Source organism: Anopheles ziemanni, chromosome 2 (assembly GCF_943734765.1).
Source record: "Anopheles ziemanni chromosome 2, idAnoZiCoDA_A2_x.2, whole genome shotgun sequence".
Lineage (NCBI taxonomy): Eukaryota > Metazoa > Arthropoda > Insecta > Diptera > Culicidae > Anopheles > Anopheles ziemanni.
Genome location: NC_080705.1, coordinates 1,476,711 through 1,495,668, shown reverse-complemented (window position 1 = coordinate 1,495,668; position 18,958 = coordinate 1,476,711). Strand labels below are relative to the sequence as shown.

The window sequence follows — 18,958 nt, the reverse complement described above, 5'->3', positions numbered from 1 at the left end:
CGTATTACGTCCCTCCACATGCGTACACAAAGCAAAACACAAAAATAAGTATCCTGCCTCACGTTTGAACGGGGACGTGCGAGCGTTTTGGGAACCAGTTTATCCACCACATGATCTTTCAGGCCACAATTGCTGGGGGGGCTCGTTGCAATGCAACCCAGAACAACGCGCTGGGCGGGAAGCTGATAGCGTAAGAATCTTTTAAGAACTTGCTTAATAAGAAGATAGAAACGTATTATAGAGCAAGGCGCTTTTTTTCTCTCCCTTGTAATCGTGTGGGCCGGCGTTGTAAGCTTCTTGTGACGCTTTAGGAACCAAGATCAACGCTCTCTGGTGGTGCGGGAGATATATTTTAAAGTTCAAGGGCATTCAACGCCTCTTTCTTGAGCAGCCCTATCTGGCGGAGTCGGACGGACCTTTACGAGGTTTTCAGCTTGTCCTGAAGGAGTGGTCGATGGATTAAATGTTTCATGTCTTAGAAATAACATGGAGTTGCGAAATATTTGTGTTATGGATATTTTATCTAAGTTTAGCCAGATTTGTTGTTTTCTGTAAACTATTCCCGTATTGTATTATTGAACTACTTTTTCAATGCCATTAGTAGATTTATCGTACAAACGTGTTTCGTTTGTAGAAAAATTTTTGGTACTTTAAAAAAGTTTATTTGCATTGTTACAACAAGCACGCTGAACTATAGTTCTAGCAGAAGTAATTCTTGTCAACACTTTGCCAATAACGCTTTGTTTATGATTTTTTTTCATTTAATAAAATATTCTCAAAGAGGCGTGTTCTATAAATTAAGAAATCTCGGTGTTTAATGTTGGTTGTATTTTATGTAGCTTTATTGAACAAGTTATCTAGTTGACTGGCAGATATTACAAAAACATAGCAACAGGAGCAGCGGAAGCGTGAAGGGACAGAATCAACTGATAATGTTCTGCCATTAAATGGAGACTGGTTTGAGTTCGTGTGTCTTCATATCCACCAGTTAAGGATTGCATTCTTGGAACAAGTTCACCCGTTCTTCGGAATCGATCCCTGGGATGGAATGGTTCCCCGATGCGTATATAAGCTTCGGCTCGGCACATCCTCCGGCATCAGTTCACCAGTGTCTTCCTGCAGTGAAACAACAAACTTAAACCCAAACCCTTTCAAAATGTTCAAATACGTAAGTGAAAAGTGTTGGATTACGGTGTCAGGATCCGTTCCGGCTGGTCGGATTAATAAGAACCTTTCTTCGGTTGGTTCCTCCCTTCTCCCAGGTCGTCGTTCTGCTGGCCCTCATTGCCGCCGTCTTCGCCGCCCCGAGACCGCAGGTCCTGCTCGCTCCGGCCTCCTACAGTTACAGCGATAGCTATCGTGCCCCGGCCACGACGGTTTACTCGTCCGCTCCGCTGTATCCGAGTGCCTACTCTACGTCGTATGCCGCACCGGCTCTTTACAGTGCGTCTTATCCGGCCGCTTACGTGTACTAGATGCTGGACCTTGGAACTCGATCTTCAACTGGACCTCGATCTCTTCCCGATTACGTCATCATGATCCGTGCACAAACTTGTCAACACAATTCACTCTTGAACAAATAAACAACAGCTATTTTTTCGGATGAATTAAATTATTTTGCATTATTTGATTTGTTTCGCCCGCTTTTGGATTCGGTAAGCGAGTGGCGTTTCCAGAACATTTCGGGACATTTCCGTAACCGGATGTCGGAGCACTTGCGTATTGGTGGCGCGTGCGATCTCGGGCATGGGCGGTTTGGTATTCCGTTCGGTCACCGTTTAATGCCACCCAAAACAAGCTGGCGATCGTTTTCGGCGTGAATGAAATTCTGCGAGCGTACGCGTGCTCAAGTGCAAGGTCATTCCGGGGCGCGAAAACGGCGACAAACAACGACTCCCGATCCGATCAGCTGCAATCGAAGGTTACCCGGCGACTGTACTTTCGCGTGCGTTATTTCAAGTTGTTCACATTTGGCAATGGACTCCTTTCGCTTCCCTTCCCTTGTAGTCGCTCCATCGAACCGATGGGACTATAAATGTTTACAGTGTTCGATAATCCAATTCCAGTCCGCGGCGAGCAAGCAAGAAATCACACACATCGAGGGCGTCAGTTGTTTTTGGGTAGTACGGTTTTTTTTTATTATTTCGTTCATTTGAGTTTTGGTTTACTTTCCTTGTTTTATGCTAATATTCTTACCAATTCCTAGCTCGATCGTGGGAGATTGAATAACGACAGTACGGTGCGGGTTAATGACTCACTCCCGCACGAAATAAATCCTTCTCTAACGACACTGATTACCTAATTCGGCTCCTGTTTCCTGTTCCGCGCTCACGATTCGTTCGTTCAGTTTAACTTTAGTTATCTTCATCTGTTTTGATTTCTTTTTATACAAATTCTAAGTTATTCGATAAGTCTTATTTTTGTTTAGTATGTTTCCACTCGTTTACCCTTTCCCAAACATCTTGGATTTCGTGTTTTGTTTCCAACTAACTTTAGTTACACGGGTTAGTTGATGTTTGATCCTTGTATGTTTACGGTCAAGTTTCTCTTTCTTCTATCTTTTTTGCATATGATACCGATACTTTTTCGAAGGCTCATGCTTTTTGTTGACCTAAAATGAGACTCCCAACGATCATGTTTGCTATTGGTTTCCTCAAGGAATGGGGGAAGGGAAAGAACACAGATATTTATTTCAGATTTTCCTCCAATAACCATCTGGTATCGGTTTCATTTTCAATCATTCAAGTAATGCTTCATTGTGGGGCAATTTTTTGGCGATGCATCAATTTACACCCAGATCGGATCGGTTTGATTGTTTTATTAATTTGTTGCATTGAATACGGTGTGCATTTCTGTCGGTGTGTGTGTGAGTTTGCTTCCGTTGGTGCATCGAGTTGCATCGCACAGTGCTGCTGACCGGGTCGTGTCGATGATAATAATTGTAATTACTAGCAATTAACCAACACCTCGGTTCAATTGGTAGTTTGGGGAGCGTTGGGCCCGTTTTCTTCTTTCATTCAATTTTTGCATTCATTGATAGCATCCCTCCGTCCCGGCCAATGTTTCCTTCCTCCGTGAGTTTCGGTAGCGGATAAATAATTAAATTAACCCATTCGCCTGCCAGGGGCTGATAGGGCAAGCGTGTGTCCACCCTGTTACTTCCCTGCCCTGTTCACAGTTTATCTGTGCATTCTATCTTTTTTTTCGCATTTACTCTCAACCGGTAATGAGTTACGGTTGATTTTATCCTCATTTTTATTCACTGGTAATTAACTTATTATGATACCCCTCCCGAATGCTACACACAGACCGAAACACGCAACTATTTCCACAGGTTGGACAATAATAATCATCGTAGGTTTCGATTATCGGAGTAATTCATTAAGCCAATGGAAGCTTATCATGTTTATTCTTATGCTTTTTTATTTACTCTCCCGATTTTTACAGACAGCTTCCACACTTTAACTTCACCAATGTAATGAATGCATTATTCAACACTCAACTTGATCTGGCCTCTGCTCGTTTTGGAGGTCATTGTCTTTCCTATAAGCATTTTCCTTCGCCTTTCTTCCTTAGCACCAGAGAAACCGGCATGAAATCATTATCATTGAAATGGAAATTTGCTTTTATTTTAACATACCATTTTTTTTGGGCGAAAATATACAACGTATTCATTATGCTGGATGGCTTTTTTTGTAACAAAATAAATAAGAAAAGTCTTTTTAGATGTGGGAGAATGACTGCACAATCAATGTTTCTGAGCGGGCCCTCCTCGGAAAATGGAAGATAAATGAACCGTACTACCTTAGCAGTACTCGTATGATATAACGGTGCTTATTTTATAACGTTTTTCATATGGCACTAATTATTCACAGCGTTAGAGTGTTAAAAATGTTCTCAAAAAATCCATCCTTTAAATTCCGTTCGTAGATATTCTGCCGTTCTGACCGAGCGGTTGTGTTGCCTGGCCATTTATGTGAAAATATAATTATGCTAGTAAAACAAAAAAAAAAGGGAAAGGCGAAACGTTCGGAGAAAGCTGCCGATAAAAAAAAACAGTCTCGCAATGAATAAATCATCCTGCACGGCTCGTGGACGAAGGACGTTCGTGGAAGTGGAGCTGGGAGCCAGAACCGAAACCGGAACCGGACGCGGTCGCGCCGACACGTGCGATGCAACCGCCGTCCGAGGGGGAGGGCGGGATGTATTCAGATTTAATTTCAATTTTTTTACTTTTTGGTATTGCATTTTCGATTAATGGATTAAAAAGTGCTCGAAACCAATACAGAAAAAAACGACACAGCTGAATGAAAAAGATGGAAACCTCCGGTGGCCTGAGTTGTTTGCCGTTCGGAGAAAATGGGAAAGTAAAGCAAAATGATAAATAAATTAATAGCCCCTCCGGTCCCTGCCCGCCCCCTTCGTTTTGCCCGCCCCCTTCGTTTTTTTATGGGTTTCGCATGTTATCATTGGAACAACAACATCAGCCCAATTCTCGCAAGAGCCATACGCAATTGCATCGAAATTGGGGTGAGGAAAATAGATGAAAAAACACCCAAACACATCGGGGCCAAAAAACGGAAGCGGAAACTCATACGTGAACCCGATGGGTAAACAAATTCTTTTCAGTGTCGATGGTGTGTCTGCGTGCGAATTTCCCGTTTCGTTTTATTTCACTGGTCACTGTGGCCTCCGTGGATCCTGCTGGAGCCACTGTCACTGTTGGTTGGTCAAATCAATTGGTTCTGCTGACCGCCCCCGGGGGGCTTTTCCCATTTGAATGCCTGCTTTTTATGCTCCCGTTCGCCCGGAGTGATCGTTTTATAACGCAAACTTCCATTTTCCACCATTTTCCCGTTCTCAATTACATTTGTTTTAGCGTTTATGAAAAGCATAACAAGAGGCTTATTGTAGCAGAACGGGCGAAGGAATGCCAAGAGCGATAAATCGGGAACAAATAACCCAAATTAAATCCATCGCGCTCGCCTTCAAACATAAGCCCAATATGCCACTTGGGTTTTTCGGGTACGGTTCGTTTTCGATGCAATCCGTCGGTAAACCATTTAATTTAAATTCTGCCTCGTCCGGATGGCCCTTCACCCAAGGCCGCTCGTAGGATACGCGGTTCACAAGAGCGGAAAGGATAATTTATTATATCCACGATCACGAGCATGACGCTGAAGATGATGTGGCAGTTCGCTAGTTTTGGATGCATATCAAAAAGGGGGAAACGGGCTATCGAAACAGCTCGGCGACATCGTTAAGATGATCGTTTGTGATGCCGTTGAAAGTGATAAGCAAAATTTATGCTAGCGTTCCGAACCGTTGGACGCCGGGAAAACTTCACGGGCGTCCGCTGAAAAGCTCGTTGAACGGAACGGAGTTTCGTTTGCTTGCGGAATCTTCGGGAAAGTTCGCCCGCTTTTCCGAGCCCCTGCTCGGATATATCGCAAGCCGTGAAAGGTGGAGAAATTTTAATTTAAACTTTATGACGCGCGTTGTTTGGAGCCTGGGAAGCGCGGGCAAAGAGCGGAAGTCGCTGTTTAAACAATAACTTTTTGTCGATGCACTTATCACGCTTCATTCGATTATGCGCTCGCTTCGAGTTGCATGCATGTGCGGGGAAGGGACGCAGAATGGGGTCGGTTTTTCGAGTTTTATCAATTTATTATTTCATTCCTGTTTTTTTCCCTTCGCTACTTTATGAATCTGTTTTTTGGGGGGAAAAAATAGCCCGTGAAATAAGGTTAAGTTATTTACGGAAGAAGAAAAAAACTATTATTGGGAAAATGGTTTATTCAGCTATAACAGGACCGGTTCACAGTTCGATGTACTCTCGATGAAAACTCATTGTATGGCTTGGTATGTGAAATGTCTTTGATTTTATGCGAGAAATCTCAATTACATTCTCGCAGCCTTCGTTACGCTCTAGCAATCTCAAAGGAAGAGAGATTTATGTTTCACCTTTTCCTTTCCCTTTATGCATCGTCCCATTCTTTATTTATGATGAAGTATATTTCCGATGGAGGAAAAAAAGCAGTCGGGAAAATAGATGCAAATCGAGTGAAATTCTTTCCTTGTCACCGATGCACTTTGCACGTTCCTTTCGTACTAGCGTCGCATGTTTCGGTTCTGTTTATTTCCTGCTTTACTTGTTAGACTTTTAAATTTATTCATCCTAAAATTGTCCGATGCGCTTAAAGGAATGTTTGCAAAGAACGCCGCGTTAAAGGGACAAGAAACCGGACGCGTCAAAACTTGGGAATGTGGACACAGCAGTGTGGAAAGGCTGCAGGAAAACGCGACACAAAGCGAATAATGGAGGGAGAGAGAGAGACACGCGCGGTGGAAAGAATTGAAACCTTTTATCTAGTTAATTGCATCTGCAGTGTGGTGGTAGACGCGGCGCGTGCACCGATGCACCGACACAGATTGCAGTACGCCGTCTTCCTGCACCGGAACACTGCACCGTCACCGTCATCGTCGGAGTCGGAGCGAGGAAAGCTCGCTCTTCATTGATGTTAGTGGATTAGAGCGCGTCGCCCCTAACGATTCGGGAAAATGGGGATCAGAGCAGAGCCGGGAAAAGCCGGAAACTTAGCAAAAAAGCTAAACCGATTGTTAGGAAATTTCCTCCCTCCGAGGAGGTGGAAAAAATCGCTGTGGGATTAAGTTAGCTTTCTTTCGTCGCCCCTTTTGTTGCTCGCTGTTTCCGAACAAAATCTGCGCTAACCTCGTTCTTTAATGAGGCGATGTGCTCGGCCAGGGGTCAGAAATTCAATAAAAATAATCTCAACGAGTAAAGTTTCGCAGTCGGAGAGTGGGATTGGTGCCAACGAGTTTAGAACTTGGAAAGATGATAATTGAGTTGTGCTCGAAATTTTGGCCAAGCGTTAAGGTGGGATTTTCTAAACTCTGTTGTGGACGAAGGAGAACAAATGTACAAAAGGGTAGAATGTGATACAAGAGTATGATTGGGGTGTATTTTTTAGGTCGTCTAGTCTTTATATTATTGGCGTTAGAGTAATGTGTCGGAGACGCTTGATCATTGGAGTGAAGTTCTTTGATGTATCCTACGATGCGTTAGTTAGGCTAATGCTCATGTAATTGCACCCAACAATCTTAGAACTTTCCCGTATCAACAGATATAAACACAACATCCTACAATTACCTAATCTCTATAGAAACTTTCCACTTTTCCCCCTTTCTTTGGCTATGGCTATGGAAAACAGAATTATACAATTTATTTACCATCGTAAAAAGGAAATTGTCTTTCTTCTAATTTCGTCTCATCATTTCATGTACAAGTAAAACATAGTAGAAAACTTTTCAATTTACCTAGACTATTATGGAATCGGCTTCATTAAAGTGTGATGAAATGGTTGTAGTTCCACAGATTTGCTGGAAGCAGCAACCATTTAACAGCTCCTTAAGAATGTGTGATAGCAATTAGAAGCGTTGTTGATGTGTTAGAATGGATTGTATGTCCGTATGAAAGCATGCACGAGCTCGTGTGGTGATTGTGAAATGCTCCTTTCTTCGTTAATCTTGTTGTCACTTAACTTCTGTAAGTTTTTCCACCAGCGTTGTCAGTCACAAGATGAGTGTAATTTCCGGAAAGTGACACCACAAACTTTTCCCATCCGTATAAGTCTCCGTTGATGCCGTGGCGATCGATCATTTCTTTGGACACGCTATTTTTCGGCGCCCGTTCTCGACGACTCTTGCTTTTTTTCTGTTTGGTGGTTGATGTCCCCTTACCTTACCGCCTTTAAAACACGTGTCGTTGTGTGTTGCTGGCTTTTCTTCGTCGTTCGGAGACGGGATCGGGCTTAAAATTTAGCCTAACCCAGCAGCATGGCCGCCAGCCGGTGGCGCGTGATGGATAAAGCCGTCGGGAACGCCGTCAGCAGCCAGAGGAACTTGAAGCACACGTCGGTGGGCAGATGGGACCCGCTGGCGCCGCTGGTGCCGTGCGGTTGCAGCGGATGAGTGGAGAACTCCTTCACCTCGGTCCAATCGCTGAGGCCGGCGGCGTTGCGGGCGGCCACGCGGATGAGGTACTTGGTGTCGGGGATCAGCTGCACCAGCAGATAGGTGGCACCGTCGGCCACGTCGAAGTCACGTCGGCTCGCCTGGTCCCACGAGCGGGACTTCATGTACTCGTCCGTGGGCATCAGCTCGAAGCGGTAGCCGATGACGGTGGTCGGATCGGGCGGGATGTCGTGGGACTTGGTGGCTCCCACGTCGATGTCGAGCGTGTCCGAGTTGACGCCGCGCAGCTGGAACTGTGAAACGCGGGCGGGAGGGTTTTCCCGCGGGAGAAAGAAATGCGAAAAACGTCCGTTTTATGGGTTACGATTGCGAATGCATCGACGTGACGTCGTCGAACTCACCAGACTCGGTGGATCCGGCTTGGAGCCCTCCTTCAAGTGGATCTCCTGCGACACCGACCCGAGCTCGTTCTTTGCCTCACACTTGTACTTCCCGAACAAGCTGCTCGTTTTTATCAAGATCTAGCGACCCGAGGGCCAAAATGTGAAAGCAATGTGGGAAAATTAGGAAATGGGTGGGGGGGAAAACTCTCCGGCGAGGGACATTAAAATGGCATGCATTACCTGCAGCATCGACACATGCCGGCCGGTGTGGATGATGTGGCTTTTGGGCGTGAGCTTTTTGTTGTTGGCCGACCAGCTGAAGTTGGCCGGAGGTTCGGCCGTCGCCTCGCACGTCAGATTCACCATTCCGCCGACGTACGCGTATGCGTCGGAAACGGTCGACTTCCAGGGTGGAAGGTAAGGTTTATCTAAGGGATGAGAGTCCCGAACGGTGCTCAATCGTTTTGCCGAAACCCAAAGGTTGGCCAACTATGTACGTACGTTTGATGTTGAGTCGGATCGTCTTCTCCTCGAAGCTGCTTCCGGTGGCCGCCACTTGGAACGCCTTGCACGTATACTCGCCGCTGTCGCTCTGCACGACCTTCCTGATGGACATGCCGTCGGCCAGCTTGGTGTAGCGTCCGTTGTTGGTGACTGGTGTGTGCGTGTGTGTGTGTGTTAACAACAGCGTGCAAACGAGGCCAAAAATTTAAATAACGACCCACCGGAGGCGACGAATTTTCGGATCGGATTGGAAACGGAGTACAATCAAATAGTTGTTAGCATTTAAATTACATGCAAATGAGTCATCGCAATCGATAACGAGAAAATGGACACCGCAGTGTTCAAACCGCACCCGTTCTTCCCCTCCTTTCCCTTTCCTCGCTTCGATGGAGGCGCCTGGTGGACGGTGATCGGAAACATCGGAAAATAACTCCAATCGACAGCATTGTGTCGATGCGCTTCCGGTTTATAATCTCATTCACACCTTACGGAAACAAGCGAAATTCGACTGATGACTTTTTGCGGATTCCTCTTTTTATAGCGAAATAAATAAGAACGATTGTTTTAACAGCGAGCGAGCAAAGTTTCTTCGACCAGAACAAAGCTTGCCCAAAAATGTGCCCTTGGATAAAACAGGTTCGTGCTTTTACCCCCCCCTTCCCCTCCCTGAACGCTGGTATAAGAAAAGAATGAACAGCATTACCGGATGTAGCCGTATCGTAACCATGACTTTTTGTTTTTTAACTTTATGTGTAAAAACCCCGTCTAATGCTTTCGGCATTATTTTTTTTCTCATACCCCCAGCAAGGCGCACCCTTAAACCATTCAAGCGTGCAAGTTTTTCTCCACCCCACCACACTCCCGGTTTCTCCTGCGGTTCTAATGCTGGATTTTCTCGACGGAGGTTTGCTTTCGGAAATCGTTTGTTTCTGTGCTTTATTTACCATAGCAAGAAAGTGGAGTGCGCGGGGGTGGGGAGTGGGAAGTTTTGTCAGTTTCGCTTCCTTTCGAGAGTCGAGTCGAGACTCTCTCACCATGTAACAATTAATTTGAGCCACAAGCTTCTGAGGCCACCGACAGCAAAACTGAACCGGCCCAGTGTGCGCGGCCATACTTGATGCAATTTATGTGGCTTATCGTTTTCCCCCCTATCGGGCGGAAGGAGGTTCCGGTGGGAGGGTGGGAATAGTTTTCCGGTAAGTTGGAGGCCACCAGAAGTTGGTTTGCACTGTGAAAAGAAGCTGTGGTTTTATGCCTCGAATATGGGGTTTTAACTGGCGAAGGCGGTGAAATTTCAAAGACTTGCCTCGGAAAGCATGAAACATGGAAGTTGTACGAGCACTGATATAATATCCGATTCATTATGAGGAAAGAGTAAAAGTTCGGGAAGGGAAAAGAAACAAGTAAGTTTTTGCACTAAATTTGAATGTTCTGTTGTTGTTACATCGTTGAAAGAATGTTAAAAAGGTTAAACCAATCAACGCCATCATCGGTCGGTGCTTATGTTGGGAACAGTTTTAGCTTAGCATAAGAAGTTCCAACAATTTCACCATCGCTTCACTCCGCTTGAGAGCAATCAATTTCAATTGCCCAACTACAATGTGTGTTGTTGAAAGCGTCAAAACCCTTTTCCAGCAACCCTTCTCGGGTCGAAATCTCCGTTCACTGTCGAACGAATGGCGTTGATGATGCTTTTACGCAGATGCCCACAAAACAACAACCAAACCCTCACCTGTTCGTTTAAAAAGGCGATGACATACAAAACGGCAAGAAAAGCGTACATTTCCCGAGAGTGAAAAGCTTTTAAAACGCGGTTGGCAAACCCCTCTGCAGAGCAGAGCTTTACGGCAAGGCGTTGTCATACTGTTGCCATCAGCGAAACAATGCATGTTTCTCGGGTGTAATCGTAACGTAACGTTCTTTTCGCTTCGAGCTTGCTCCAACTTGTTTCTTTTCTCCGCTCGCCTGATGTAACCATCAAAACGCCATCTAAATGGATCTGTCTGTCATATCCTCGTTTTCGCTCGCAACGAAGAACGACCATCGATCGAAGTGCAGCGAGGGGGAAAAGGGAAGAGGGAAGGGTGCAAATGGTGGCCACCATGAGCCCGGGCGCCAATGAAGAGACATAAATTTCACCACACGCTGCACGTCACGTTGCACCTCTGCAGGTGCTCCGTCGGGGGGAGGGAGAAGCGAGGCAAGGACAAGACAGACGGAAACGGATGGTGTTCCGAAGAGTGTTCCGAAAGGTGTGTCGTGCCCGGGGCCATCTTCAGTTTTACGCTGGGGGGAAAAAAAGGGGGAACTTACAGAACAGAGGCTGCCCGTTGAAGTTCCAGGATACGGACGGTTCCGGATGTCCTTTCACCTCGCAGCGGATGGTGGCGTCCTTATCTTCCACGGCCGTTTGCACCGTTTTGGTGTCCCGGAAGGAGATCGGTTCTGGGGAAGAGAGAGAGAGAGAGAGAGAGAGAGAGAGAGAGGGGGGGAGTGAAATGGAAACAACGCAAGGACTATTTTTCTCACCGTACCATAAACGATCATTTTAAAGGATTTCCTCAGCGGCACCGCGACCCCGGGCACCCCCTCCGCGTCCACCTCGCACGTCCAGCTGCCCTCGTCCGAGCGGGCGATCACCTCGAACACCAGCGACAGCGTGCTGCCCTTCTCCTCGATGTGCACCCGGCCCTTCGTCTCGCTAATGAGCACATTTTTCGGATTCCGCCACTTGAGCTTCACTTCCGGGTCCGTGAAGCTGCAGCTGACCATGCGCGACTTGTTCACGAAGTGGGCCATCTCCTCCTCCGGCATCAGCGTCAGCGTGCCCACCGTCGGCACCGTTTTCGGCTGGTTCCCGTTAATGGAAGTTGCTGGGGAAAAAATATGGTGATAAATGAAAGGAGATACATTAGACACACACACACGCTCGGAAAAGAGCACCTCTTGGGAGATGAAACATTTTCCTTCAAACCCATTGGACGTCGTTGACGGAAGCATCGTGAATCATCTCCCCGTGCGCTCGCCTTTTATTGTGCTCGATTAATTGTGTCAATTACGCGCTGTGGCCACGTCAACCCACCGAGCACTCCGGGACGGGATTAAAACCCACCCACCCATCTTGGGTCTTGGTGTGGGTTTGCGAATTCTGCGAACGTTTTGCTTTTTTTCCCTCGATGCGGTGGTCTAATTTTTCCTAATTTAAACCGAATGACCTTTGCTCAACCGATGGCTGTCTGTTTAAATGGAGCGCATAGTTAATAACAAACACACACCCGGACCACAAGCTATTCATGTGTGTGCGTTGGAGGTGTTTTTGGATAAATTTCCATTATTTTGGCAAACGCTTTGGCCTAACACGTAACCGATCGATGCGCAAATACCACATGATAATAATCAACAATCAAGCGTCTGATTGTGGCAAAGTGATGCCGGGTGAAAACGGGTGGGAAAATCCCCGATCGGGGTGGAAAAACACTGCTGCCATGACACGAGCAATCCCTCGGTATTTCGGGCCATTGCGGTGAGCATATTTCCATAGTGAGAAAAAAGAACCGAAACAGCGGCGTGAAAATCAGCACGAGAGAGAGAGAGAGGGTTGAGGAAGAAACATTCATTAAACTGTGTACTTAACAACGTTTGGGGTAGATGGGTTGGAAAGTAAATTTGATTGAAAATCGAATCGAATTTTGGGCTTTGATTTGATCATGGAGATAGTTTACGCTCTGGTGTGAGTTTGAAATGGAAAATGCAATTTACGAAACCGTTACGTTCTATTTGAACTGTGATAAAATACATTTATTCCAGGAAGTAGTATTTAATCAACTATTGAAATACCAAGAAACAAGTCAAACAACTTCATCCCTCGAATGTGTTTGAATGCGATTAGGAAGAAAAGTTGATTAAATTAATTATTTCACAATACATAATAAATTTTCCAAATAACCATCCTTCCTCTCGTTTGATCAAAATGTATTTATGGACAGGATAGCATATTGCAATTAATTCCACAGTGAGCTTCTGTGAAAGCAACGCGTTAGTGAAAGAAACCATTATGTGGTATAATGTAGTAGAGTAACGACGAACGCTGTTGGTCTTTCCGTTCCCTCTGACAAGCTCCTATCGCCCGAAGGAACCACATCGGAAAGCGAACATGATAGCGTAACAGAAGATCTATAAATTACACCTCAACCACAACAGCTCGCCCTCGTCTTGGAGCTCGTGCTAAGACCGTGCGCTTTTCCCAATGAATGCCATTTCGATTCCTTTAAGAAGCAAGGATTTATTTGTGGTTCCGCTATGATGATTGTGGCACGCAGGGAAAACTGACCTCCTTGGAGGGGTGAGGAAAGTGGTGATGATTGGGGCGTTGCTAAGAAACATTGCAACAACATGCATCGGGGCAATGCAACTAACAACGCAAACTGCTAACGTTGGTGTCCAGTTTTCGGTGCGTCGGTGGCGCCATCTGGATGTGAAATTAATCCCTTTCATCCCGGATTGGGAAAATCCTTTCCTTCGTTCCCTCTGGCGTTGTGGTGTGGCAAATGGGGCATTCATTTTCCAATCAGCCCTTCGGTTTCACCTTCGAATCGGAGGATCGTCCCGTAAAACGGCACTAACTGGTTTTTTTTACCTTCACCGCGAGCTGGTTTGAGATTGAACCGATGCCACCGATAAGGTTGCGCTGACGAGGCGGAAAAATGAAGCTGTTAGAGTGATGGGATCACTCCCATCTTTGAAGCCCATTGAAACCCACCCACATAAGTATCGCCACCATCTATCATCCATTCGCTGTCGGAGTTTTGATAGATGTGTGTAAGGTCACAAGAAGGCAAAAGAAAGTGAAAGTCACCGAAAGTCTCCCACTTGAGCAGGATTTGTAGTTAATGCGCGCGACATGGACCACAGCTGTACGAGTGTGAATATAACGTCTTATTCGCGTAAATTCTGGTGAAGTAGTTCCTAAGCTCGCGGTCAAAGCAAATTCTCGTGGTAATGGTGTGAGATTAGTCGTGCCCGGCACGGAAGGCGATGTCACTCGAGGTCTCGGAATGATGAAGATTGACTTGTTATCACCCACTCTGCCTGCTCTGGGTGCGATTGGGCGGTGGTTTGCTTGTGTCGATTGCAAAAGGGAAGGACTTGGAGAGATGGGATGAAAATTGAATTCTCGGATTTACCAACCCGAAGGTAGTTTGCATGCACGACTGCGTGTGTATGTGTGTGTGTTGGAGTGAGGGTTGCGGCGGCTGCGACTTGACACACAACTGACAGCTTGCTTTGATTAGCGAGGGATGTAATCAAAGTTGGCTTTTGGAGGATTGAAAGGGTAGAAGCAGCGCGTGGCGTTGCCTTCGAGTGTTGAGCTTCTTTTGATGTTGTGTCAAGTGAGTCATGTGGCGCAGTGAGTGCACAGCTTCCCCGCCGACACCTGAGCAAGGGAATGTGCCACCCAACTCGAGATTATGCTCCCCCGGGGCAATTATCACCACAATCGTGTTTGCTCATGCATTGTTCAGGTCTTGCGGAGCACAACAAGGGAAGTCCTTTAGGCCCTTTACCGTTGGACACGACCACTTCACGGTAGCGCATCAGAATAATAATAACTCCATCCAATAAACTAGACCCCATCGAGAAAGTAACTTGAGCTAAATGACCGGAAGTCCGAGCGTTGACGACATTCCAGAGCACACTAAAAGCCCGCGGCCTACTCGATACCATGACATTGGAAACTGTGTAGCATATCGTGCGTGGGAAATAACACTGTGCATGTTTTCGTTATAGATTAACATATTTTCTTGTATGGTTATTGCATTCCAGAAGCTTCGGAAGCATACTAATGATGTTTAATGGCTCACGTGTGTAACTTTTCAAAGCATAACGAACCAATATTTTGAACTACTGCTTTTCAAGCGGTTCAAAAGTTTCTGTTAGCTTTTCAGAGTAATGCAACATCTCAAAATGGAACACTACAACGTGAGGAAGTTTTCGAAAAGATTCATTTTCTTGCTTGGCGAAAAGTCTTCCTTTCATAACCGAAAATCTTTTCGTACGCGACCAGTGAAATGCTAAGCCCGAAAGAAGCCTCGCTCTCATGACTTTCCACGACCACATATTACTAAACTTTTAGCGAAACTCTTCTTTCAGTTCAGTCTTTTCTTTTAATTTTGATTTCCCTTCTGCTTGGAGCACTATGCGTGTTTAATATTTTCGACTCGTTCACGAACTCGTGCTTTTTAGTTTTGTCTTCCAGTCGTTAGTTTTGCGAAGGAACTTATTTCCTCGCAAAACTCCGCACAGACAAGCTTGCCTGTTTATCGAACAGACGATCAGAAACAGCACACAAATAGTTATAAGACCATTGCTGACCACTGTTGAGGAAAGCGCTCGCCGTCGGGAGGAAATTGCGAGATTTGCAAAAGCTTCTCCGCATTGCACTGTTCATGTTCTGACCACATGAAACCCCCTTCTCAAGGCGGGTATGTTGCGGTGTGGGGTTGGAATTGGGAAAAAAGTTCGACTTGTGCGGAAAATGGCCGCCCCATTTTTTCCCTTCGTACTGTGCGATGGTTTTGTCAGTTTTACGAATAAAACCGAAAACTCCCCACACTATTTATCGCAGTTGGGATGACCAATGGAGCTTTTTCTCGCTCGTTCGCTTTTGTCTTGAATATGAGTTTGATGTTTTTTTTTCTCATCACATTTTTCTGCTAGGGAAATTTTTCCTTTTCTCTCTGTTTTCCTTGGCTGGTCAGTTTTCTGCCTACGGAATACTCTCGATACTTTATTTTTATCGTTCGCCTGAAAGTGGGACGAACACAGCGAGAGAATCGTTTGGCAGCTAAAACTCTTCCCATATATTTTTTGTTTGTGTCTAACACATAGAGTTTTTGATAAATTTCGATTTTCTCCACCTCCCAAGGGACGGTTTGAAATATTCAACTGTCCTCTTCACCCCGTTCGAAGCGTAGGACGAATGAGAAAAGTTGTATATTTACAAAACAAAACCGATTCTTTTGATCTTTTGAGTGGATGTGGTGTGTGTGCGTGTGATTTTGTCTGTGTGCCTCGATTTCAGTTTCCATGGGGTTTCAAGGGGGACATTCTTTTGTGTTTTTTTTATTCGGTTCCACCTTTTTCAACCCCTTTTTGCCACCAAACAAACCGAATAAATGTGTCCAAATTTGGGAATAGTGCTGCCATGTTTACAGTGTGGGATTTTCAAAAGGCGATCCAGAGCGGATAGTTTTATCGTCACAAGTTGTTCCTCCCTTCCTTCCCCCCTTCTACTTTCCCTTTGTGCAACTGCTCCGGTTAGCCGCTCTGGTACCACAATCCGGAAGTTTCGGCCAAAGTCCTGAGCGGGACTGGCGATGAATAAATAATCGCTTAGTTCTAGCCTCTCATCCAGGACGTCCGAAGAGAGGGGTGCGGGTAGGGGTCAACCCTATGGTCAGTATCAAACGGTTTTCCCTGGCCCCGGCTTGTTGAGGTAGGTTCGGACGGTTATCCCGAGCGCTCGTGGCCGGCCGTTTCGGCACAGTTTTCCGGGTAACGGTTTGAGTTTCTAGCTGAAAGGGTAATTGGGATTGATAGCAGTAAGATAAATGTTTCTCTAATGGGTACGGTATAGTCTTGTTGTTACGGGGGATGGGCCGGGGAAAGGGAATGGACGGAAAGGACGAACTGCTTTGCTTGCTTAAGCCGATGTTCTGCTTCTTCCACTGTTTCAAGGGTGCGTCAGTGTTGCAGCGCAAGCCGGCGTGTGCACATTAATTTCCGGATTTAAGCAAAGAGAGAAGATAAAAAAAAAGGCAAAACGATATAAAAGCACACCGAGCGTCTCCTTGCATGTATTTTTTTTTTGTTCTTAATTCCTGGTGGAAACCACCGAACACCACCATCATCACCATCAACCGCATCCGGCACGAGTAGGAAGGAAATTTATGTCGAAGCGCGCGCCTCAAGCTTGTAGAACACGAGAGCTTTGGTTAAAAATTCATTCCACAATCATGAATTTTACAAACGCTGTCAGGCATGAATGAACAATGAGGAGACTAGTTTTAATGGCCGTAAATCAGGAGATAACAACCGGGCCCCCCCCCCCCCCCCCCTCGAAAAAAGATAAAGCGATCGGCATGCAAATGGCCGAAAGGACGAAACAATCCATCACGACCTTGCATTTCGCTTAGTATTGAAGTACGAGACCGTTCCTCCGACCGGGAAAAAACAAAGGTAAATACTGAATTTCGGTAGCTGGTTGCCAATTTGGGTGAAAAATGAAGGATGGCTCGTTTCGGTTTCGAGCTCACGTATGCGATCACGGAAACAGGTCATTATCAATCATATCTGATGGATTTTGCGGAGGCACAAAAGGACAGTTTTCACGCAAGGTGGATGGAATGGAGGTAGGGACGGGCAATATGACATATTGGAGACCGTCCAGAGCAGCATCGGTTGAATAAAACTTGACTTATTCGAGATTGTTAATCAATTCCCGCAACCTGAGTGTTGATTGTGATTTTTCTTTTTTGGGGAGGCTTTTGATAGATGAAAATGGGTTCCAAATGCTTTCCAGGAAGAATGCTTTATGGTTTAAGGTTTTTCCAAGTTCGTTCTTCAATGCACTTATTTTATTTTGCTTTAACATTCCGTGGATTTAACACGTGAAGTTCTGCTCACATCCAAGAATGGCGATAATTTGCTCGTTTGTCGACACGGAGTTGTCGTAAATTATCGTTCGTTAAGTGCAAAAGTATGTTGCCTTCCCGCACAAGCGAATTATTTTCGTACCGGGTGCGTAAAAACGCCAAAAGGGAGCTGTCTTTGTCAGTGTGTCGGGTCGCTCCCGTCGTTGCACCCAGGAGTTGCGCATCTGCATAAACGAATGTGGGACGCAATCGTCAATCGCGGGTTTGTGGGTCCCTGTCCGGGGTGTCATTTTCACGACAGCAGCATCGGGAACAAAGAGACAATCGAATGCGGGACCCATTCCCATTCGGTGGTGGCCATGACCGAAACCCATCCGCATCTGCCACTTTTCACTCCCGGGCCCGTTTCCGTTTGGCCTTGGGACGTTGCGTGACATGTGGGAGACAGCTGGGTGGGTTCGGGAAAATTATAGAAGAGACAAAAAACGGAGTGGAAAAAAAACCCAAACCCGGCGGAAAACTCCATCCATCTTCCTTCCTTCCCCCCCCGCCAGACGGTCGTGTTGTGTGAGAGATTAGCATAAAGGAACGCACCCCAACCGCCTTCATGCCATGTCGTTGTGTGTTGTAGGCTGTTTTTTTGTTTTTGCGTGTCCACATTCTGTCTGTCCTTGAGACTCGGGCAAATTGGGATTTAAAAAACAAACAACCGTCTATCTGACGGTCGAACGTTGCCCTCTCCCGTACGTCGCACCATCCCGCTGGAACCTCGAACCACACGCCAAATGGATAATGTATTTCCGGGGCCGGGAATACAAATCCAATTAGCGGGGCAGAATCGGCCGGGAGGGCCACGGGCTTTCTTGCAGCGCAATTGCAGCGTCGTTATGTTACGCACCGAAGCGTGGAGCACACTGGAGGACGCCGTGGCCATAACTTACCGGCAATAAGGAGCAGGAAATTGAATCCAAAGTGCATCCGCGCCATGGTAATCCTGTGAGTAATCATTGCTGAGAGAGAAGGGCTGAGGGGGTCGTTGGGGCGACCGGGCGTTCGTTCGAAGGTGTAGAATAATTCTTCCCACTAACAGATCCGCAACCTTTGGTTTGCGAAAACTCACCAGCACTCGTTACATAAACTGACACCAAGTCACTTCGAATTGCACGAAATCGTTACCAGAGCACACTGTAAAATTATTCAACATACATTACATTCATTTCCCAACACCCAGGCATGTAACACCGAACGCGTCAAACACACATTCGCCATCAACGGGCTCATTAATTGGATTATATTCGATTATCGAATCGTCTCTCCCGCGGCGTTCGAATGCTTAAGTACAGAACCGTAACTCGTAACGGAAGGAACGCTGGGAGGGTGGAGGTTGGCACAATTTGGCACAATCGGCCGTGGCACGAGGAC

The 18,958-nt window shown here is 46.1% G+C and overlaps 2 protein-coding genes across 2 annotated transcripts; one reads left to right on the top strand and one right to left on the bottom strand.

Moving 5' to 3' along the window:
- The first annotated feature begins 1,156 nt into the window (after positions 1-1,156).
- Positions 1,157-1,475, top strand: LOC131282467 (uncharacterized). Its single transcript, XM_058311942.1, has 2 exons — positions 1,157-1,168; positions 1,263-1,475. The coding sequence occupies exons 1-2, from the start codon at positions 1,157-1,159 to the stop codon at positions 1,473-1,475; spliced, it is 225 nt and encodes a 74-aa protein (XP_058167925.1).
- A 6,369-nt stretch (positions 1,476-7,844) lies between these two features.
- LOC131282966 (neural cell adhesion molecule 2-like) lies at positions 7,845-18,544 on the bottom strand. The gene is made up of 7 exons (XM_058312520.1): positions 18,478-18,544; positions 11,417-11,755; positions 11,196-11,327; positions 8,880-9,032; positions 8,619-8,806; positions 8,397-8,516; positions 7,845-8,288 (listed from the first exon to the last, which is right to left on the bottom strand). The coding sequence occupies exons 1-7, from the start codon at positions 18,542-18,544 to the stop codon at positions 7,845-7,847; spliced, it is 1,443 nt and encodes a 480-aa protein (XP_058168503.1).
- Positions 18,545-18,958: the final 414 nt, after the last annotated feature.